At 39.9% G+C, this 22,173-nt stretch overlaps 6 protein-coding genes and 2 long non-coding RNA genes across 9 annotated transcripts; 1 reads left to right on the forward strand and 7 right to left on the reverse strand.

Moving 5' to 3' along the window:
- The first annotated feature begins 98 nt into the window (after positions 1-98).
- On the forward strand, positions 99-20,145 carry LOC116925489. Its single transcript, XR_006648135.1, has 4 exons — positions 99-225; positions 522-622; positions 18,139-18,648; positions 19,856-20,145. It is a non-coding gene; the product is annotated as an uncharacterized LOC116925489 (long non-coding RNA).
- LOC116925434 (lactase-phlorizin hydrolase) lies at positions 3,837-6,212 on the reverse strand. Of its 2 annotated transcripts, none has more exons than XM_045175230.1 (12): positions 6,028-6,212; positions 5,825-5,955; positions 5,619-5,750; positions 5,418-5,540; positions 5,317-5,365; positions 5,213-5,239; positions 5,044-5,154; positions 4,826-4,983; positions 4,530-4,741; positions 4,274-4,458; positions 4,120-4,198; positions 3,837-4,041 (listed from the first exon to the last, which is right to left on the reverse strand). In XM_045175230.1, the coding sequence occupies exons 1-12, from the start codon at positions 6,179-6,181 to the stop codon at positions 3,900-3,902; spliced, it is 1,503 nt and encodes a 500-aa protein (XP_045031165.1). In that variant the 5' UTR covers positions 6,182-6,212; the 3' UTR covers positions 3,837-3,899. The 2 variants fall into 2 exon arrangements, with proteins under 2 accessions (XP_045031165.1, XP_032788034.2); XM_032932143.2 differs by having other exon boundaries at positions 5,044-5,151; positions 6,028-6,211.
- Positions 6,424-7,558, reverse strand: LOC116925477. Its single transcript, XM_045175234.1, has 6 exons — positions 7,502-7,558; positions 7,402-7,439; positions 7,284-7,338; positions 7,081-7,209; positions 6,665-7,003; positions 6,424-6,608 (listed from the first exon to the last, which is right to left on the reverse strand). The coding sequence occupies exons 2-6, from the start codon at positions 7,420-7,422 to the stop codon at positions 6,532-6,534; spliced, it is 621 nt and encodes a 206-aa protein (XP_045031169.1). The 5' UTR covers positions 7,423-7,439; positions 7,502-7,558; the 3' UTR covers positions 6,424-6,531.
- LOC123473821 lies at positions 9,214-10,358 on the reverse strand. Its single transcript, XM_045175231.1, has 6 exons — positions 10,298-10,358; positions 10,179-10,222; positions 10,062-10,116; positions 9,890-10,000; positions 9,460-9,813; positions 9,214-9,382 (listed from the first exon to the last, which is right to left on the reverse strand). The coding sequence occupies exons 2-6, from the start codon at positions 10,200-10,202 to the stop codon at positions 9,279-9,281; spliced, it is 648 nt and encodes a 215-aa protein (XP_045031166.1). The 5' UTR covers positions 10,203-10,222; positions 10,298-10,358; the 3' UTR covers positions 9,214-9,278.
- Positions 10,964-11,884, reverse strand: LOC116925482. The gene is made up of 3 exons (XR_004395524.2): positions 11,732-11,884; positions 11,296-11,623; positions 10,964-11,215 (listed from the first exon to the last, which is right to left on the reverse strand). It is a non-coding gene; the product is annotated as an uncharacterized LOC116925482 (long non-coding RNA).
- LOC116925432 (lactase-phlorizin hydrolase) lies at positions 12,371-17,153 on the reverse strand. The gene is made up of 17 exons (XM_045175235.1): positions 16,819-17,153; positions 16,616-16,746; positions 16,353-16,484; positions 16,111-16,233; positions 15,854-15,902; positions 15,701-15,727; positions 15,408-15,532; positions 15,149-15,298; positions 14,871-15,082; positions 14,603-14,787; positions 14,449-14,530; positions 13,553-14,359; positions 13,393-13,463; positions 13,274-13,328; positions 13,074-13,199; positions 12,664-13,008; positions 12,371-12,583 (listed from the first exon to the last, which is right to left on the reverse strand). Exons 1-12 carry the CDS (start codon positions 16,997-16,999, stop codon positions 14,215-14,217), a joined length of 1,542 nt encoding a protein of 513 aa, XP_045031170.1. The 5' UTR covers positions 17,000-17,153; the 3' UTR covers positions 12,371-12,583; positions 12,664-13,008; positions 13,074-13,199; positions 13,274-13,328; positions 13,393-13,463; positions 13,553-14,214.
- On the reverse strand, positions 17,442-20,265 carry LOC116925431 (cytosolic beta-glucosidase). The gene is made up of 13 exons (XM_032932140.2): positions 20,131-20,265; positions 19,892-20,048; positions 19,659-19,789; positions 19,403-19,534; positions 19,141-19,263; positions 19,009-19,057; positions 18,905-18,931; positions 18,714-18,821; positions 18,461-18,618; positions 18,181-18,392; positions 17,878-18,062; positions 17,737-17,815; positions 17,442-17,671 (listed from the first exon to the last, which is right to left on the reverse strand). Exons 2-13 carry the CDS (start codon positions 20,046-20,048, stop codon positions 17,524-17,526), a joined length of 1,509 nt encoding a protein of 502 aa, XP_032788031.2. The 5' UTR covers positions 20,131-20,265; the 3' UTR covers positions 17,442-17,523.
- A 76-nt stretch (positions 20,266-20,341) lies between these two features.
- Positions 20,342-22,099, reverse strand: LOC116925463 (microtubule-associated proteins 1A/1B light chain 3A). The gene is made up of 4 exons (XM_032932180.2): positions 21,957-22,099; positions 21,406-21,856; positions 21,165-21,327; positions 20,342-21,014 (listed from the first exon to the last, which is right to left on the reverse strand). The coding sequence occupies exons 2-4, from the start codon at positions 21,449-21,451 to the stop codon at positions 20,852-20,854; spliced, it is 372 nt and encodes a 123-aa protein (XP_032788071.1). The 5' UTR covers positions 21,452-21,856; positions 21,957-22,099; the 3' UTR covers positions 20,342-20,851.
- Between the last annotated feature and the right edge of the window lie 74 nt (positions 22,100-22,173).

The following is a 22,173-nucleotide window of genomic DNA, read 5'->3' on the forward strand; positions in this document are numbered from 1 at the left end:
AACAAAAGTATAAATCTATGAAATGTAAAAAAATCATGCAAATTGAGCAACATTTCAAAACAAAAATGTTTGCTTTGCCCTTGACAGAGGAATCTGGCAACTGGGCAGTACCCCCAAAAAGGGGGGAGTTCATGTGCCAACTTGCCCGCCAAATTTCTCAGAATGTTTGCCGCCATTGAACGGTTCATAGGTAGTGCATCAGAGTTCTCGTTTTAAGAAACAAAGGTAAGCATTTCCCAAATTTTTTCCCGATCATTTTTGAAGGGCGGTAGTTTAAGGTGATGGATTGCTTCGATTATAAAGATTTGATCAGCAGATGAATTTAATATTGTTTGTTTGGCAATTTAGTTTGGTGTCGGTCGGTTAGAATAGTTACGTGAACGTGAAACACTTCAGAGCCACTAACAAGTTAAATTTAATGTTGAAATGTAATAGCAGTTATTGGATTTGTATTAATGAAAGGCTTTGGTCGTATTGTCGAACTAAGAACCAACTAAAGCATACTTTATTTCGTGTATCAGGTTCGGGGGTACTTTCCACGCTTTTCTGGATAAGATTCCTTCCATCGTTCATTAGGACATGAGGTGTAAAGCTGCAACATTTGTCCCAGTGTGCTTTCAAGGTAGGAAAATCAATTATTTATTCTTTATTTTGTGGTTGAACATGAGGTATACCTGTTTCCGTCTTTTTTTAAAATGAAGAATTTTATCAGCCTGCTATTCGACCGCTAGATGGCGTCTAGACTAGGTTTTTGTCATTAAATGCTTCATACTTGATGAAACGACGATCCTTGAATTTTTTCTCTTGGCATTTAGCGTTGGACTTTTACTTTTTTTTCTAGCACACGGATGCATTCGAAATTTTTTTTTTATTTGATCGTTCGTCGTCGCTTTATTATCCAAAACAGCTTAGCAACAGCTCCATAAATGGAAGTATTTCGAATAAGTTACGTAATTGCGTGGGACTGCGTGGCGGGAAAGCGTGTTCATTACCGCGTTTCAAATGGCTATTTGCCAAGAAATGGCTTCAGACGTTTGTCCATGTTTTCATATGCGTATTGTGCTTTCTGACGTAATAACTGGGAGTTAAAGAAACTGACACCTCCCCCTTCACCCCCACCACATGAAACCTTGAGTGCTTTTTATCTTTTTCGCTTTCAAGGTCTCATTTGTAATCTTATTTGCTACATGTTTGCGTTTGTCTAGAGCGGCTACTCACCTAATTTCTTTTTAATCTTGTTAAAATACCTAAAGAAATCAGGATTACAATTTTTGGTTCGTAATTTCCGTCTCCAAAATCTGAGATTTTAACATTTTTGTTTTTACTTTAATGATGACCATTCGCTCTTCTTTGTCCTTGATAGATCCATTATCACGAACCACGTGTCGTTAATAGTGGCTCGTTAATTCTACCATTTTTTCGTGGAAATTTGTCCCCATTGTTTTTGTTGCCTAACGAGATACTGTCATGACCTTTTTGAGTTCTATTTTTCTTGCAAGCAACTCAATGACATTGAAAGATCAGTTGGTGTAACCATGGAATTCTGGTGAAGCCTTGTTGATGAAACAACCACTTTTTGTTTTTTATTGACTTACTACTTTTGGCAAAATCTTCAAACGAACTACAGTTCGGGAATGTTGTTTGACTTGGTGCCGCGATAACGTGTAAGTTACATGCGCGGCACGTCAAGTCCATTTTCGGCCACCAACTGTAACGATTGTTTTCATGCTGTTTCTCTCCGAATATGGGAAGCCTTTATTCTCAAAATCGGATCTGACGATAAGGTTACGTTGATTTCGATTTAGTTCTGCATCTGTTTCGGCTGATTTACAAATGTGTGGTGCGGAATTGCGGGCATCTTCTTTTGCATTTTGTACCTGATTTCAGACGTTGCGTCCCCGTTTGTTTTAGTTCACATACGTTGGAGTTTGTGACCAAAGAAATTTTCATTTTTCCACGAACGAATGGCTTTTCATTTTCTGCGAATCCTGGCTGACAGGAATGTTGAAAATTTTGACAATCGACTGTTTATTTGGAGGGGGGGGGGGTATTGAATTAAATTGTTTTCTATAATAAAATGCATGTTGCAGTAAATAACTAATCAGGGGTGTACATGACGTAAATGAATCTTGTTTCAGTCTGCACGTGTGAGTAGTCTGGTTGTCTTTGGTTTGAAACAAATGACTGTCTAGCGTGATTCCTTAAAAAAAAACATTTGAAAGGCCCAATGGCACATGAAGGTTACAGGCTTTTAACAAATTCAAAGAATTACAACTACCTTGTTGTGTATACCCGAAAATGAGTCATTATGCAAATGATTTGGTTTAACGTGAGCCAACAGCATGTCATGTACCGTTTGTAGAAAGAAAAAAAACGTTTTCTTGCATCGAATTGTAAATTTCTTATGTTTTTCAGTCAAATCTGAGTGATTGATTTTCTAGTTTTCAAGTCAGTTGAAGAATTGCTTTTTGCTTACAACCTGTTTCACTGCACGAAATGGATCATTAAAATTCAGCATCAAAGTGATGACCTGTGGGTAATTTAGCCCAACATTTAAAGAAATCAAGTTATAGTAAATTTGTTGGCTAGTGAAGAACACAATTAGTTGAACAAATTATTTAATCGTTTAGTGATGCTGAATTTCATGTGCTCTCTGTTTCGGTAAATGGTTGGATCAAAGCCCAGTGATGTATAGTTATCTCGTTAGTAAAGCCATAATTAAACAGTCATAAAGGCGTGGTTTCATTTGGCATTTACGACGGGTTAAATATCCACCGCTTCGACATGAAGTTCTGTGGCGCTTTTCTTTTGTAATTTTCTTCTCATCTATTCCCTCCGTGAACAATTGGCTAATTGAAATCCAGGGAAAGTTGGTGCGGCTGTTTTGTATCACAAGACGATCGAAACTCTTCGGGCATATTCTCTAATTAGCAGAAATAATTATATTCATCCAATTCTTTCTGCTATTTCATTTCCCCACTTTTCAATCAATCGTTTGCGATTTTTAGCTTCACATCTTTGACCTTTTCCGCTCAATTCTTGAAATTGAATTTCCAAAGTCTAAATCATTTGATTAATCACGTGTGTTCAAAATAAATAAATAAAAAAAAAAATCAATGTTCGCTTATTCCAATTGAGAAAACAATTCAAGGTTTACCAGTTAGCGGCAGACCCACCTGAAAACCTGCGTCCACCAGTTTCTAATCGTTAACAATTTCTCTTAATTGGAGACGAAACTGACAGCGTCGATTAAAACTCGCTAGGGATTCAGAATGTCGACTCATTAATTTCTAATTAACCAAATTTAAAGACTTGCACTGATTGACTTCTTTCTTGGTAAAGATTAAGTGATACGTCGTCTGAACGATGTTCAAAGAAAAGACTTCTTCCATCGTTCTTGTTTTCTAAGAAAAGAAATTTTAATCGACTGAAAATAATCGATACAACTAAAAAGGACCGGTAATGGAGCTAAAATTTTTATTCTCCTCTTGTTTTGGGTAACATTTGACGCTTCGACGATTATAAGAACAAGTCAAAAAGCCTGTTGTTTGATTTAAATGTATTCTATGTGCCTTATACGCATTTTAGTTTATCTGGAATTATGCCGAGATCAAGGTTAGTTTATTTATCCTACGTTTCGTGTATCCTTTTTTGTACAGTTAATTTGGAGCATATTAATTTGCCTTAATGTTTTTTTTTTAATGCGATACATTAATTTCATTGATCGTGTCATTTTATGTGAAGTCTCGTTCGCGTTCGCAAAACGCGTCCATAAAAAGACGATGAAATTGCAGGCATGGTACACTTTGATTTATGTTCGATTAATTCAGTTAAGATATGGGATAAAATGTTGGTTTATTACTCGTTTCGAACAGGAAAATCCTTTTGAATTTTTATCTCTAAATGGGACTGTTGTTGCAAGGTTGGTCGGCCATAAATCCATTGTTGTTGACGAGTTTGGCGTAGTAACGGGCAGATGCTTTGGCGGTTCGATTCAAATCGCTCGTTGTGAAATCGATGGAAAAGAGCCCAAATTTTTGCCTTTTTTTTAAAAGAAATTTAAAGATTTAATGTCCAATAAAAATCTATCGCTTGAATATCGATCGTTTCTAAACTTACGTAAAACCATTGCCCCATTCGAAATTGTCCATTAGCGACCAGGCAGCGTAACCGGTGACTCGAACTCCATCTTTGATGGCTTCCGTAATGCAATTAGTTTTACAAAGTTTTAAAAAAAGAAAATTGTCTTTTAGTATTTGATTTTTATAAATACCTTTTAGCATAGAGTTGATGTTATGTTTGTAATAGTAAACTCTCATCATGTCGTCTAAATTTCCAGCCCGATCGCTAATGCCGTTCTCCGTAATGATGATCTCCGGATCGTTGAACCTATCCTTAATCCATTGCAATGTTTTGCGCATGCCGAATGGCGTGATAGTTAACCAGTCAAAACTTGATCTAAAAACCAAAAACAATTGGAACAGATTTTAAAAACGACAGAAATATTTTACGACCACATTTGTTTTTACTGGTAACAAGTTGGATCCGAATAGCTTTCAATATCCTGATCGTATCCGTAATCGATTATTGATATGTCTTGTATCTTGTTAGCCGTCAAGTAACTGGTGTAGTAATTGAGTCCGAAGAAATCAGCGCTGCCTCGTACTAAAATCTTTTGTTCGGCCGTGAATTCGGGCAATCGGGATTGATTAAATCCTTGCTGGGCGCTCTTATCGCCGACCTGTTTGAAAATTGGTTCATTTTCTATTTGACCTTAAAACATCTGAAAAGAATTGAAATTGATAATTGACGTGAGTGCACAGACCTTTTGTTTCATAACATCGGGATAATCACCAGACCCGTAAATGGGATTGGCGATCCATCCGCCCAGGAATTGCAGTGCCCTTTCGGCCGCTTCGATGTTTTCTAGTTGATCGTCTTTCGGATCGTACCAATTAATGTTGACCGTGATTCCAACTTTACCTGCGTGTCATATAATTTTTTTAAATTTGATTGCGAGGCTTTTCTATTTTTTTTTTTAACCTTGTTGAGTTGGTTTAAATTGAGTTTCATAAGCTCGGTACGCTTTGGCATGTGCCAAAATGATGTGGTGACCTGCTTGATATGTGAACGTCCCAGGTCCGTATGTTCCTTCATTTAAGTGTCAAAAAAATGACTTGGTTTTTAAACATTTTGGACGAAATCAACTAACCTGGCGCTGTATTTCCGGAACCGTAACCTAACGTTGGAATTTGGAGGGGAAATTTAATGAGAAAATTCACTGAAAAATAAGAAAGAAATTTGAAAAAAAAAAACCTTGATAAGCAATGACCCATGGTTCGTTGATTGTAATCCAGTATTTGACCTGTCGTAAAATTCTTTTATTACTTCTCACGAAAAAAAAAAATAAAACTTGCGTCATTGCCGAATTCCGTGTAACAAAGACGGGCGTATTCCTCGAACCAGTCGGCAATGCTTGGATTCAGCCATCCTCCCATCAGTTCAAGCGCTTGCGGTAAATCCCAATGATACAAAGTCACCTGCATTCCCAACAAACGTCTCCGTTTTCAAAATTTCAATCGATTAAAAGGAGAAGAAAAATTCGAGATTTAAAAAACCATCGGTTGAATATTAGCTGCTTTGAGGGCTGCAATCAGTCGTTTGTAATAATCAATGCCCGGTTGGTTGATTCGTCCAATCCCGTCGGGCAGAACCCGGGCCCACGAGATTGAAAATCGATAATAGGAAACCTGAGATAGAGCATGTTTTCAAATGGGATTAATCACCTCCGCCTTTCCGTCCAGTTTTACACATGTCAGATTACCCCCAAACTTCGTAGGGCTTCGATATCCTTTTCGTAAAAATAATAACTATTACAAGCCACTTTTCCCGACGTGCCGTCTGTCACGTGATTCGAATCGTTCATCCAAACGTCATAGATGCTCAATCCTTTGCCTTTTTCGAATGAAAGAAAATTGATGGCTGCTTCCATTTTACGTTTTTCAACGATAACAAATTCAAAGTTACCATCGGCGTCCCATCCTCCCTCGATTTGATAGGCGCTGGTAGCCGTGGCCCACATGAAATCGGGTGGGAACGTGTCGTAGAGCAAGGGCTCATCGACGTAGATGCTGACCGCAAGCGTGGACAAAGCCAATAGAAGTAAACTTGTCCAATTCATTTCAAATTCTAAACTGCGTTTGTGCCTTTTTCAAAATTGGGATGAGAGCCTGCAAAATGGTTTGAGTGTTTATGAAAATGGAGTGATTGTGACGACCAATCAATGCCCGTCTTCATATCAAAGGAAGAACAACAAAAACAATTGTTTTTCTTATCTTTTATTGTTCAACTTCGTGTTTCGAATCGAACTTTGCGCTTTTCTTTTATCAAAATCAGTTTCGAATCAATTTGGTAATTACGAGATCAAATTCAAAGCTCCGTATATTTCCTAGTAATTTAATGAAATTCGTCAATTTGAATTGAAATATGGGCTGTTCCAATTTGGATCCTGTGTCGGGATTTAACGCATTTTCATACTCCACTGTAGCAGTACGTGCAGCGCAATAACTCTGGATCGGGGAATGCTATGGCGTTGAATGCATCGCCGCCTGTTGGAACACATTGTGTACGTATTAGCAGACTCCATTTTAAAACCTAATAATACCTGTAGGATATTGATCGCAGCATCTACCACCGAAGGTAGCGCACGTCTTTGCCGTGTAATTCGACGAAGCTAAAAGATTGCCTCCGCAAGGCAGGGCCACTTGGCCCGAATAGCAATCGTTACAATTGTCCGATATGTAATTGGGATTGAAGGCGTACGTGGGCGATTTCATGCAACACGTTCCGCTGACTTGTTTGCATTTTTCCGATGTAACGAACCTTTCAGTTTCGCTGGTCGGCTGCGATCGAATCAACTTTCCCTTGCACGTGACGCTAACGTCGCTGTTGTAACAAGTGTAGCATCTGTCGTTAGGATCCATTGTTCTCGGGTCGTCGTTGACTAGGAATAGACTTTTTAAAATTATCGATGGTTTTTTTCTTTTTCTTAATTGCGTGTAATTGATCCGCGCGTCTTACCGTGATCACGAACTGATGGGTCGGTACCGCAACATGTCCCGCCTTCAGACACGCATTTGCAGGCTGGCATGTACTGGCCTTTAGCCAGTATGTCGAGTCTCTGGCCGCTACAGGCACCAAACGATCCACCTGATTTGCATATAACTTAAACACTTGGGGAAAGTGTAACAGAAAAGTTTAATCGTTTGAATAGAGGGACTTGCCCGAAACGCCTGACGTTTTCAAGGCGAAGGCAATCAGCGCAATGGCAATTACGTTCTGGGACATTTGTAGCAAAAATGAATTTAATTGAAATTGGGAGCTTGGTAAAACAAAAATTACCTTCAGAAGGAAAAAGCTCATTTTTGCAGTCAAGTCACCTGTTGAATTAAAATTAATTGTTACTTGTAAAGCCCTAACTCCCGGCTTGTTGATGACTTACCTGCGAATGCAATGAAGTGAACACGATATCGAGAGGTTCGGAATATCGGCTAAATTTATACCCATCCATACGATTAGTGGCGTTGACGTCATTCAGGTGTGCCGCAGAACATATCAACGCAATTTGTTCTAATTTCGATTCTACTCTGCATGTGGTGAACCAGCTGTGCGGACGAAACGGGATGCAAATTTGTTTTGTTTTCATTCACACTCATTTTGCGACTTGTTCAGTGATCATTTGCCTATTTTCAAGCTGTAACGTCATTTGAATTTTTGAATCCCGCGCGCAAATTTGTGTCGAATTATTAAATAGAAATCGCGCAATGCGTCGACTCATTTCGCGGATTTACGTGAGTGTATCCTGAGATTCGCATCGTATACTGTTTACATTAAATGACAAGCCAAACAGCGTCAAAAGTGTCGATAACATTTTCAATTCAATCCGCCCGACGTGTTGTGCATTCAGCGGGGAAAAGAAAAATTACCCGAAAATCCGGTTTTCGGATGTCCTTCACTGGATCTTCGTTACGTATGCAACAGGTGTTGTACACGTAGAAATAACTGCGCGTGTAGAGAATTAATCAACAACCCCTTCCCCCTCCCACACACAAAAAAAAAAAAGATAATCAGTGAGAACTCCTTTGGTTCCACATGTTCGGATTCACTTAAACAATTGGCACGCGTTTGTCGATTAAATATCTTGCAGTCGCAGCTGATTTGTTATTTAAGACGTCCACTATAAATGATCACTCAAGGGGCACGGATTGACAGCTAGATTTACTCCCGATAATCCCACGTTAACCAGCTGTAATTTTAAAGGTCGTTTTCAAATGTCAAAGTGTTACAACAGGACCACCTGTACGTATGAGATAAATGTCGAGGAAAGTTAGGAGCGTTTATTTATTTTTTTATTTTTTTATTTGTAATCGTCTACAATTGGTGCATTTACATCTGCAGTTAATCTGCGTTTGATGCGTTGACGTCGGCACAAAAGCCGTACCAGAATTATGGGGGTTTTTATCCAGCTGGGGGTGGGTTAGATTATTAAAGTGTTTGTTGTATGGGAGATCGATTGGTGCGTAGGAAGTGACTTCCGCGTTTTCTCAGCTTGCCGCCCGATCATCTACAACCGGTTGTCATTTTATTTGAAGAAACCGCGTTAGTGCGAGAAAGGAAAGTTGAACTGTCACAATCGAACGTGCGCTTTACCGTGACTTGTTTAAAAGTACGTGCAATCGTTACATTTTCAATGATTCATCTTTTGAATGATTTTTGTTGTTGTAAAACAAACGGTGCAAACTTGCGCGGTACACGTCGTTTGGCCAATTTGCTCTCGAAACGATCAAAGTTCTAATTAAGGTGTTTAATCTTCTCGGGATCGTGTCGTTCCAATTCGAGATATTGTCCTCCCTCAATGTGTTTTGTTTTTCCTAAACATTTTGCAATTGAAATTGACATTGGTCAAGAACAAACAAATTAGACCGGTTCGAATGGGAGGGTAGTATAACCGCGGTTTGACCATCTGATTAAAATCAGAACAGAAATCAAAGAATTTGCCAACGCAATTTAAGACCTGTTTTCTGATACCATCATTGCCTTCCAATTTCTGTTTAGCATATCATCGTACACGTTCCCCTTCGGCTTGTTTAAAAAAAAATAAATAAATAAACGTTTATCGATAAATTTCATTGTGGTCTTTAGGTCAGACCTCGATTTGAATGCTTAACGATTAGTATATTTTTCGAAATTATTCGTTTCATTGGGAAAGGCTTTTTTTTTTAATTGATGACGTTTGGTCGGCCATTGTAACACATATTGCATTCCTTCCCCACTGCTGAATTGAAAATTCTTGTTGGCGCGAAAGCTGAGCCCGTTCTATTACCTGCGTGAAATGAATATCCCAATATTTAATTCAATTTTCTACAATCTTAAAAAACAAAAATTTTAATGTTAAAATACCACGGAAGTTTCCATCACAACAACGACCTCCGAATTTGATGCAGACGCTCGGCGTGAAATAGCTGGAAGCCAATAATCTACCGCTGCATCCAGCGCTCGTGTTGATTCCGGCGTAGCAATCGTTGCAGAAAAATTCTTTAGGAGAAGATTTAGGACAGAAACGTGTTCTGCCGTTGTCGCAGCATTGGCCGTTAAGGCTAATGCATTTAGCCGCTGTGACCCACGAATTAGCGTCCACACCCCAAACGGCAGGTCTAACTCGAATCAACTTTCCAGTGCATTTGACCTTAACACTCGGATTGTAGCAAGTGAGACATTGGTCGGTTGTTTTCATTGTCCTCGGGTCGTTAATCACTACGATGTTCACATACGTAATGTTAACAGGATCGTGTTTTGTCTTGTTTTAAATTGGAGATGATTGACGACTTACTGTAGCCGCCGATATCGCAACACGTTCCGCCCAATGCGACGCATCTACCGGCAGATGTCGTTAAAGCGTTATCCAGTCTATTTCCGGTACACTCGCCGTAAGATAGGCGTCCTAAAGTCATTTGAATGAAATATGCATACGGAATTCAGGAGAAAGTTGATTGTAATTTAACCTGCCACGATTGATGTTTCCAAGACGAAGACGAGTAGCGAAACGGCAACAATGTGCTGTCGAATAAAATGGCACGTTAAATTGCAACTGAATTTTAATTGCTAGATAATCGCGATACCTTCAGTAGATGAAACCGGTTCATTTTGGGGACCGAACGAAACGCTTTTGTACATGACGATTCGAAAAATGTAAATCAGTGGCCCGCGATTATTGAGCGATTGAAACGCAACGACTTACCTTGGTAATGAGAAGCTCAGCGATGAAACTCGGTTGTGGCATATGCAAAAAAAGGCGGTCGATTTTTATAGAGGCCGATGCAATTAATGTATTGACGTCATTGATTGAACAGGTGTGGCTGTTAAAGCACAAATGGCTTCGACATACACGTGTTGCGTATTGACAAAAGCCCAGTTACCTTTAATCGCGAAATCTGCTAAGCACCTCGTCGCCATTTCACCGGAAATGATCAATCGTTATTGGTGCTGATTCTGAATGAATTGCCGAGATGGCAATTCTGTTGTTCCAAGTCTCTTTTTATTTTTGTAAAAATTGTTTGCGTACTGATTTCTAATCGAAAAATTGTGCACCTGTTATGAACGTCACGACTCTTGTGAACGTGAATGTCATTCAAAATTTGTGTTTCTTTCGACGAATTAAGAACGCTGAAATTCTTGTCCTTCTGAAATCACGTTTTCTTTTTAAATATCTGGTTTTCTTTCTTTCTTAGAACACCTTGTATAGCTCAGTAGCTCAGCCAACTGGCGAATCATTGTCAATCTCCTGGCCCCCATGACGGTTTTATTTTTTTAAATTTATTTTGTGCTGATTATTCTGATCTCTGGCGATGAATGAAATTGCTTTAAAATAATTTTCTTCTTCATTTTTTTCAAAATTTTATTTGGGTTTTTTGCAGACTAAACTATACGAGTAGCGCAGCAAAAATATTTCAAACATTGGATCATTTTTTTTTGCAGCAACGACATGTTTTATTTCTTTGAATGCTTAATGATCAACATCGAATAACTTTATCAGAACTGATGGCGCGTCAGTTCGCGTTAGGCGACAACTCTAGTGGCATGCCACTGTAACAAACATTGCAGTTTTTCACGATGCTAAAAATGCTCCAAGCGCAGAAAGCCGATCCGGTGGTAGTACCTAGAATCGGGATTTTAAACGAATCTCATTACGTCTCGATGGCACCATAGGTTTAATTGTTTTGTTTTGTTGAACGGTACCAGCAAAATCTCCGTCACAGCAACGTCCTCCGAAGGCGATGCACATCTCAGGTGTGTAGTAGGCAGAAGCCAATAGTTTGCCGCTGCACTTAGCGCTCGTCGCCCTACCCGAATAGAAATTTTCGCAGCTGAACTTGTTGGGAGAATCGTTGGCAGCAACTGCCTTTCAGGCTAATGCATTTAGCGGCTGTAATCCACGAATTAGCGTCTACGCCCCAAACGTCGGGTCTAGATCTGATTAGCCTGCCGGTGCATTTCACCGTGACGTCGGGGTTGTAGCAAGTGGCACACCTGTCGGATGCTTTCATTGTCATCGGGTCGTTAATCACTGTACGTCATCAGTGCAGCAGAAAATGTTATTCGGATATTGGTGGAAAATACAGAAAATTAAAATCATCTTTCTATGCGTTGGCCAGCGTAATTCATTTGTCGATACCTTTAACACCAAGAGAACAAGAGTGCCAATGTGTGAGTGATGCTATTACTTACTATTAGAGCAGGAAATTTGAATTGCACGGTTCGATTATTATACTCGTCTATGCAAATCGAGTATTGACGTCATTTATTGAATTAATTGTTGTGTGGGCAGTTCTGCAAGCAGAGCTGTTGCATCTACAGCTGGCCCCACATCCTTTAACGACGTGGCCAAAACATGTGCCAATCTAAATAACTTAAGTAACTTCCGAAAAAGCTCCAAATCCAATTGGCCATCGTGGGCCATTCAGCCCCTTGTGCCCGACTCGTTTCAATTGATACGCTGAACGTTTCGAAAAATGAGCACGTTCGCACCAGGCAGCAATTAAGCTTAGATTGGGTCATAGCGAACCATAGAGCTGAATGCACAAAGCGGACATCTAGTGGTGGTTTACTTGTCGATGATTTGATGGCGCTGTCTTTCAAAGCTTCTAGTTTTTTTCTCCAAATGGTGATGATAGGTCTGACTAGCATTTACCATTTTCGGCCCTTAATTTTATATTCAATTGCCATCAAACGATAAAATTTATGATAAACTTGTCACTCATTTTGAAATCGCCCTGTTTTGAAGACACCATTTAATCGTTGAAATAACTATTTCTAAGAGCTCTGATATGTATATTTCAGACTTTCGTTTAATGCTGCTTAATGATTAAACATGTTCATCGATCGTTCAATTTTTGGAACAATGCGCCGTGTCAGTAGAATGGGATCGTTTAACGTTAACCGTAGATTGCGGGCAATCCACTGTAGCAATAGAGACACGACAGCGATTCCGGGTTAGGGAATGTTCTAGCATTGAAGGCATCACCACCTATAGGCATTTTGAATGTTATGCGTCATTTGCATAATTTTTTTTCCTTAAATTTTAAACTTCTACAAAATAAACCGAACCAGTAGGATATTCGTCGCAGCAAGATCCTCCAAAGGTGGTGCACGTCTTTGCTGTGTAATCGTTGGAAGCCAACAGACTTCCTCCGCACGGGAGAGCCACTTGTCCGGAATAGCAGTTGATGCAATCCGGGTCAGTCGTCATAAATTGCGGGCTGAATGCGTAAGTGGCTGATTTTTGGCAACAACTGCCGCCGACTTGATTGCATTTAGCGGCAGTCACCCACCAATCGGCCTCGCGCGCCGGTTTAGATCGGATTAGACTTCCCGTACATTTAACGACGACGTTGCTGTTGTAGCAACTGAAGCATCTGTCGGTTGCGCTCATGATTCTAGGATCCTCATTGACTGTAGAAATTCGAATTTGAATTCATTTAAGAAGGGACTGTTTTTTTGCTTAAATGTTGCGTTACTGTGGTCACGAACGCTGTCCATGGCGCAGCAGGTGCCTCCCATAGAAACGCATTGACTGGCTGACATGTACTGTTTGCTGGCCAGCGTGTCAAGCCTCTGTCCGCCACAGGGACCGAAAGAACCACCTGATTTGCATAGATTTTATTTAGTGAGGCACGCACGCGAGCAAACAATATTTTATTGTTTAAGGAAAACTTACCGGATACGTGTGATGTTTCCAAGCTAATGGCAATCAGGGCAATAAGGACGATGCGCTATTTTGCATAATTTGAAACTTAATTGAGGAATTTAAATTAAATAAAACAAATTGCCGATTACTTTTAGCGAGAAAGTGGCCATTTTTGCAGTTTGCGATGGTAAAGGTTTTTTTTTTCCTTTTTAAAATGTGTCTTTAAATGCAGATTAGAATTAGATAAAATGGGGAATTGGAAGTAGCCTAAGGAAGAATTTAAAAGAGACAAGAGACTTGCCAGCTTACCTCTGAAATGACAGGATGCGAAAATAGATTGACTTCATTGCAAAAATATCGTCTGCAATTTATAGTCGTCTTAAATTACCACATTGACGTCACGGGTTGACCATATGTTGCGTGGGATGTGAGGAGAGAAAAAAAGGGGGGTGGGGTCTGGTCATGTAAATTGGGTTCTTCAAACATGCAAAAATTTGCGGTCGAGGGTGTTCGGGTACTTCCTCTTTTAAACGATGTTGTGTTTGTTTGTTTATTTCCCCGCAAGTACGTTGCAAGCAAACTGATGAAGGTCAACATTTGCGCCCTATTTCTGGACCAATTTAAAAATTTTATGTAAACTTTAATCGATGTTGATTCGCAAACGTGTTGGGATCAGCGTGAGGTTGCGCCACAGCTTATTTATGTCTCTGTCACTGTAATTCGTCACTGTAATTTGGCGATTGTCGAGCACAAATGCAACCGGAAAAAAAAAAAGAAATGACGTCATCGATTGAACTAGCGATGCGCAGAAAGCACTTGCCATTTCGATCTCAATTGCCGTAGCGAATGCGAACCATTTACGAGAATTGAGTTTCAGCCAAAACATGTTTTTGAAACTGTCGATGTATTTTCTTGAATTGTGAATTCGATATTCGACATTCAAGTGATGCGGTTCAAATTTGGCGCATTTTCTAAGAAATCGGATAATTATTGCACGGTTGATCCGTTCGGAATCCATTGTCGCGGATGATTTGCGCGTAGTAGCTTGCGGAAGCTTTGGCAGTCCTTGGGAGCTCAGGTGACGTAAAATTCACATTGAAAAGTCCGAATTTTTCGCTTCGCATATTCAAAAGAATTATTATTTATTTTTATTTTTTAAATATACAAAAGGCCGTAAAAATTAAAGATCAAAAATATGTGTGTACTTGTATCCAGCGCGCCATTCAAAGTTATCCATGAGCGACCAGGCCGTGTATCCAGTGACTTTAACTCCATCGTTTTTAATGGCTGCGTCCAATATGCCGATACACCGGACCTGATTTTAATTTTTTTTCTTTAATCAAAGAATGTCTTTAATACCTTTGAGGACGTTATTAATGTAGTGTTTAAAATAATAAATTCTCAGCATGTCGTCTAAATTGCCGGCCGTGTCGCTGCATCCGTTCTCCGTGATGATCATCTCCGGATCGTTGAACCTGTCTCTTAACCAAACGAGCAGGTTACGCAATCCGAACGGCGTGATTTTCAACCACGGCGATCCCGATCTTTTTTTTTTCATTAAAAATAATTTAATTTTTATTTATTTATTTATTTTTTAAAAAAAAAGATCTACTTAAGAAATACTCACCCGTACCAAGACGGATCGTAATACGCGTAAAGGTCTTGATCGGCTTCGTAACTGATGTCGTTTATGTCACTAGGTTTGTCCTCTGTCAAGAAACTTGTGTAATGATTGATGCCCAAGAAATCTGCGCTACCCTGAACGAAAATCTTTTGCTCTTGCGTGAATTCCGGCAATCTCGATTGATTGAATCCTTGCAGTGCGCTCTTCTCTCCAATCTGAACGTTACTCCATTAACGGATATTTTTTATTTATTGATTTTTTTAAATAATAAAAATGACCACCTTTTGTTTCATTATTGACGGATAATCTCCGCTACCAAAAATCGGGTTTGCGAACCATCCACCCATAAATTGGAGTGCCCTTTCAGCCGCATCCGCGTCGGCCGTCAGGTCGGTGGCGGGCGAGTACCAATTAATATTGAGGGCGATTCCCTACCTTTCCTACCCAAAAGAAAATTAAAAACAATTGACAGAATATCTCCGATTGGCTAGCGTTTCTCCTGCCATCACTTACAAGGTCGGGCAAAACAAACAAACAAACAATAAATTTTGTTTTACCTTGTTGAAAGGGTTTGAAGGAAGATTCGTAAAGTCGGTAGACTTTGGCGTGGGCAAGGATCAGGTTGTGGCCGGCCTGATAAGTATACGTTCCAGGTCCATATTTGGCTAGCGAGACGACGAGCAAGCATATTAAAAGAGATAAGAATCAAAAATAAGGGGGAAGAATTCTGTGTCTGGTTGTTTTGTTTGTGTGTGTGTGTGTGTGAGTGAGAGATAGGTTAAAGAAAGAGGAAAGAGAGGGAAAGATTTTTGTTCGTGTTATATTATGTATACCAGGTGCGCTGACTCCGAGTCCATAGCCTGAAGGATAAAAATAGAAGGACGCACGAAGAAAAGAATATTCCCAGATAAATATCAAGATTTTACGACACATTTTTTCCACCAATAATATTGGAAGAGAAAACATTTTTCTAAAACAAATATGACCTTGCCATGCAGTAATCCAAGGTTCGTTCAGGGTGACCCATATTTTTACCTGAAAGAATCGGGGAAAAAAAAAAAGACATTGACTTAACACAAGTATTTAAAAGCTCGGCATTAGTTTTGTTTTTGTTTTGTTTTTAAATCGTCGTCGTGGGCAAGACACGGAAAGAGCCTGTGGCTCTTCCAACGCAACAGTTTTATGAGGCAAAGATGGAAGCGATATTATCGTCTAACTGAAGAAGAGTATATATATACAGTACGTCATCGCCGAATTGGGTAAAACAGAGACGGGCGTATTCTTCGAACCAGTCGGCCACGCTAGAGTTCAACCATCCTCCCATATCCTCGAGGGCTTGCGGTAAATCCCAGTGGTACAAGGTTACCTGAGTAGCAAAACGAAAAGGAAAATTCTTTTAGAAAATTGAAGGGGAAGAAAAAGAAAGAAAAATGGCTGCTTGTTGTATTTTTAATCCAACGAATAAATAAAATTTTAAAACAAAACCATGGGCTGGATGTTTGCCACTTTAAGCGCTGCAATCAGATTCTTGTAGTAGTCGACTCCCGGTTGGTTGATCCGACCGATTCCATCGGGCAAAACCCGCGGCCAAGAAATGGAGAACCTATAGTGACTCACCTGACGGATGAAAGTTTTAGAAAAAAAATAAAGAGAGACTCACGTCATCGTAAAATTAGCACAACAAATGCAACGAAGAAAAGAAGAGGCTAGGCCGATATTATTTAGCATATCCTGTTTTGCCTTGTTACATTCAAACTCTTGAGGGCGTCCACGTCTTTCTGATAGAAATAATAACTGTTGCAGGCCGTCTGACCGGTCGCTCCCTCTGCAACAATGCCCGGCTGAGATGTGTAAGTATCCCAAATGCTAGGACCTTTGCCTGTTCAAAAACATAATTCGTGCGTGTTTGAATTTCATTTTGAAAAAAAGGTTTAGTTTGTTGTTTTTTTACCATCAACGTTCCAAGCGCCTTCGATCTGGTGGGCGCTCGTAGCCGAGGCCCAGACAAAATTGGGTGGGAACGTGTCGTAAAGTAACGGCTCGTCGACGTAGATACAAGAGACGGGCACAGTTTTATCGTTGCCAACGAGTAAAACCATTAGCAACCAACCCATCCAGTTGATGTTGGCCATCGTTGTCTTCTTTCGTTGCACAGTTCTTCACTCTTTTTCTTGGAAATGTCAAATGGAAAACTCGTTTTTGTAGTAATAATAATGCACCTTCGTCAAGTCGCGATGCCTCGAAAACGATCTAACCGAGCCGATAACACCAACAATAACAACCGGTTGTTGGCTTTCGCTCTTCGTGTATCGTCAGATTTCTTATCGAAATATAAAATTTTTGTTTTCTGTTCAAAGTTTGAGCGATTGCCATGGTACGACGAGTCATTCGTTATCCCGTCTTTTGCTGGTTTTCATCGGGCCAAACTTGCACGTTATTATCGCTTGTTGGCTGCCTTGTTCTTTTGTTTGTTTTCATTGAATTTTCTGGTTATCTATTTGACTTTGGAATTATCTATTTATTTTTTGCTCGCATCCATCACAGACAATAATGGAAGTCTTGCTCTCAGCTGGCTAAATGCTTAACTTGTTTTTATTGTTATTTCCCACTTTCATTTGATTGTAAATGTAAAAGCCAAATTGATTAAGTGTGCGAGTTAATAACCGATTGGGTAATTGTTGCAAGGCTGATCGGCAGTAAACCCGTTATCGCGGATTAATTGAGCGTAGTAACGACCGGAAGCTTTGGCCGTCCGGTTGAGATCCGCCGTAGCGAAATCCACGTTAAAAATGCCGAATTTTTGCCTGGCCAAAAGCGTTGAGGTTAATCATTTGTTTTCAACAAAAAATTGAAATGGAAATGGCATTACGTGTAACCGCTTCCCCATTCGAAATTATCCATCAGACTCCATGCGGCGTATCCAATCACTTTAACTCCGTCCTTGATGGCTGTGCGACGCTTAAACGTTAGGCTCAAACTTTCGTTAAAATGCATCGTATATACTACAAACCTTTGAGGACATTGTTGATGTTATGTTTGTAATAGTAAACTCTCATTAAATCGTCCAAATTGCCCGCGTTGTCGCTGAATCCGTTCTCCGTGATGATGATGTCGGGATCGTTGAACCGATCACGGATCCACTTGAGGGTATTTCGCATTCCGAACGGTGTGATCTTCAACCAACTAGAACCCGATCTTTAACACACACAAAAAAAAAAGAAATAAAAACCTGTATTTGACATTTATTTTTTTAAACTTAAATCAATTGCAGGTGTTGAAGAAGTCGATGCCAAAACTGGGAAAGAAAACTTACCCGTACCAGGATGGATCGTAAGAAGTTTCAATATCCTGATCTGCGCTATAGTCTACGATGCTGATATCTTGGATCTTGTTGATGGTCAACGAACCCGTGTAATAATTGAGTCCGAAAAAATCCGAACTTCCCTGGACCAACAATTTCTGCTCGGCCGTGAAAACGGGCAATCGAGACGGATTGTAGCCTTGGGCAGCGCTCTTCTCGTCCACCTTTTGACGTATTCGGGTATTTTTATTTATTTATTTATTTTTTAAATATGCAAATTCTATTTATTTACCTTTTGTCTCATAACGGCAGGATATTCACCGTTACCGAAAATTGGATTGGCGAACCATCCGCCAAGGAATTGCATGGCCCGTTCGGCTGCCTCTTGACTGGACACTTGATCGTCTTTCGGGTCGTACCAGTTAATGTTCAACGTGATTCCTGCCTTACCTGTTGACCGAAAATCATCGAATTATTTAAGTAAGTCATTTTTGTTTATGTTTTTTTTGTTTTAAATGATTGTTAAAATTGTAGAAAGGAATAACCTTGTTGTGTTGGCTTAAATTCCGACTCGTAAAGACGATAAGCTCTAGCGTGAGCTAGAATTAAATTATGGCCAGCTTGGTAGGTAAAAGTTCCAGGGCCATACCGTCCTGTTTGTTGTTGTTGTTGTTAAAAATGATTGTCGTCGTTTATTGTAATCTATTGAATGACATTAGAGAACACGTAATTATACCCGGAGCGTTGATGCCTGATCCATATCCTGAAACAAATGTAAATGTCTTTCAATGCCAATTTTCCCTTCGTTGAACTACTGGTCTTTTTTTTTAAAGATTTTACCTTGGTAAGCCACAACCCATGGTTCGTTAATGGTGATCCAGATTTTGACCTTGAACGAAAAATCAGCATATCGTATAGTAATGCGCAAAAAATTGCCTTGTGACGTGGAAAATGGTCATAATAGATAATTACATCATTGCCGAATTCCGTGTAACAAAGACGGGCGTATTCTTCAAACCAGTCGGCAATGCTTGGATTCAGCCATCCGCCCATATCTTCCAGCGATTGCGGCAAATCCCAATGGTACAAAGTCACCTAGTTGTTTTTACGTTTGAAAATCATTTTAACCCCAAGATAGTGGAAAAGGTTAAACAAATGCCATCGACCTTTTTTTGTTTTCTTTTTTAAATAATCGTAAAAAAGAAGAAAAAAAAAAAAAGAAATTCGTGTTCACCATGGGTTCGATGTTGGCTGCTTTGAGTGCTGCAATCAGTCTCTTGTAGTAGTCAACGCCCGGCTGGTTAACTTGACCAATGCCGTTAGGCAGAACTCGAGCCCAAGAGATTGAGAAACGATAATGAGACACCTTTTGGGATCATCATCATCAGAAAATAATAAGGCCTTTGTTATGTATAGCATAGGGGGGGATAAGTATATAGTAGCAGGTAGTAGTAGAAGCTGCAGATCAAAAATGTAATGTGTTAACTCACTCCCAAACTCTTGAGGGCGTCGACGTCTTTCTCGTAAAAGTAGTAGCTGTTGCAGGCCGTCTGACCGGTTGAACCATCTAATACAACGCTCGCATTGGTCGTGTAGACATCCCAAATGTTCAGTCCCTTACCTGGAATATTTTGGAGACGTTTTTTACTTTTTGTGGATTTACTTGTCATGTTTTATTTTATTTTAGAAAAGCCAGGAATGGTCAAGTCATTTCGGCGGCTACCGTCAGCATCCCATCCGCCTTCTATCTGATGGGCACTCGTTGCCGCTGCCCACATGAAATCGGTTGGAAACGTGTCGTAGAGTAGCGGCTCATCGACGTAAATACCGGTGACAGTACCCACCACTACCAGTAGCAAACATGTTAATTTAATCGCCATCTATACGTACATTCAATTGTTATTCCAACTCGTGTATGTGCAATTTAATACGTTAATTACAGTCAAAATAAACATAACAGACCTTTGTGTCCACAAATTTGGGACCTTCCCAGACGATCGATTGGCCTGTATCTACCAAACACGATGCTCCTTATGTGGACGAGTTACTGTTATCTTTGTGTATTTTCCATAGCGTGATGTCTGTACGTTTTATCGAGATTGTTATCGCTATGCACACACACGAAGCCGGGGTCTTGTCTGGATAACTTTTATCGATTTTAGAAGCCTGGGCGTTTTTTTTTTTTTTTGAGGTTTGAATACGTTTATTCAAACAGTTTACAGGTCAACAAAATTTCAAATCGCGGTTACCAATTACAGACATACTTTCAAAAATGGATTATTTTTTTTTTGTACATTTATCATTTCTTTTTCTTTGTGTCTCGTGACAACATAGAAGCCGGCGAATAGAATAAGATTGCAAGTTGAACACTAATCCGACGAGACGAGATGAAAAACCGAAACACGATAACGACAAAACGACAAAAACAAAAAATTCAATGGTTCATGATTATAGAAAATGGATAACCCAAAGTTTTTCTGACATTATAGCCACTGCTGTCCACAGAAACAGAATCTAAGACCGTGTGCCTCACTATATAGCATCCCTTCTGAAGTTGTCTGAACAGACTTGTCACAAATGTTGCTTCAAATTGGAGACTAACTTTATATACACATAGTTTTCTTTGTGTCGAAATCAGGATTAAATGGGAGGTGGGAAGATTGGGCTGTTGTAGCGATTGCAGCTAGTAACCAAAAGTCTCTTGAGATGCGTACACCATATAGAGGAAGCCATCTTCATCCTGCTCCCTTTGGAAGAGTTCAGCCATGGTCATAGAGATGCTGGCCATGCTACGTTGATTAACCAACAGAAAGAAGGCCTGGTTTGGATTCAACTGCATGCGACGTCTGAAAACAAAAGGAGAATGTTGCAATGCAACATTTTGAAATGGGGTTATGACATGTTTAATGAAACAAAGTCAGAAGTGCTGCCCTCTACATAAAGTCTTAGTTCAAGTACCACAAGAAATTGAGGCCAATACGAGATTAGATTGCTACCTCAATATTTTGATGAGCTCAGCAACAGTTACATGATCGGGGACAAGAAATTTAGTCTTGTCCAACAGAGGTAGATTTTTCTCTCCAGAGAAACGCTCGACAATAATAGGTATCTTGTTTGGATGAAGTTCTCTCACCATGTCTGCATCCTTGACTCGTTGACCTGTATTATTAAGCAATCGTCCGAAAAAAACACAATTAAAACAAGACAACTATGATTTATTGAAAAGCTGTGGCTCACCGTAGGTCCTACGCTCTTTGAAAGAAGTCTGCGTCATTTTGCTCATCACTTTTGGGCGAGAAATGAGTTTAAAAAATGCGAATAAAAGAAAAGAACTTGGGCGAAGCTAAAAAACAGCTGACACTCCAGCGACCCAGCAACAAAACAACAACAAAGGAAGGCGACTTTGAGTACTAACGCGCAGGTCCTTGGCCTCGGGGCTACTATGGCCCTAGTGGGGGTTCCGATTGACGGCTTTGACGCTTTTTGTTGCAGAAAATATGGATTTTTTCTCGTATCCGCAAGTCGAAAAATCACCGAGCGGAATGAAAAGAAAGTAGAAACGAAAATTTTTAAAAAATATTTCTGTGAGAAAATTTCGAAGCGTGTGACGACACGACTGAATGACGTTGAACCAGACTGTGCACTGTCACAACAAAACTGAATCAAAACTGGGGTTTGTTGTGCCTTGCTGCGGAGTTTGCAGTGCGCAATAAAAAACATGCCAATGACGCAAAAGTTTTATTAGACGGCCATTTCTCCAAACCCAATACGTCGAAAAGCAATCTCACCTTTCTTTTCCGCAGATCTATTTTCTCCCTTTCTCTCCCACTCACGTCTTTTCTTCTCAATCGTCTTTATTTCTTTAATCTTGTGTAATATTTTGCCACCATGTTCCCCCACGTCAAGCGATTTTTTTTTTCATTCAGGTGGCACCGATTCTTCATTTAAGTAGCGACCACTAGATGGCCTCAAGAGTTCTTCACTGGCTCGCTTTCAGGGCTGGGT

The sequence above is a fragment of the Daphnia magna genome, linkage group LG6 (assembly GCF_020631705.1).
Source record: "Daphnia magna isolate NIES linkage group LG6, ASM2063170v1.1, whole genome shotgun sequence".
In the NCBI taxonomy this organism is placed as follows: domain Eukaryota; kingdom Metazoa; phylum Arthropoda; class Branchiopoda; order Diplostraca; family Daphniidae; genus Daphnia; species Daphnia magna.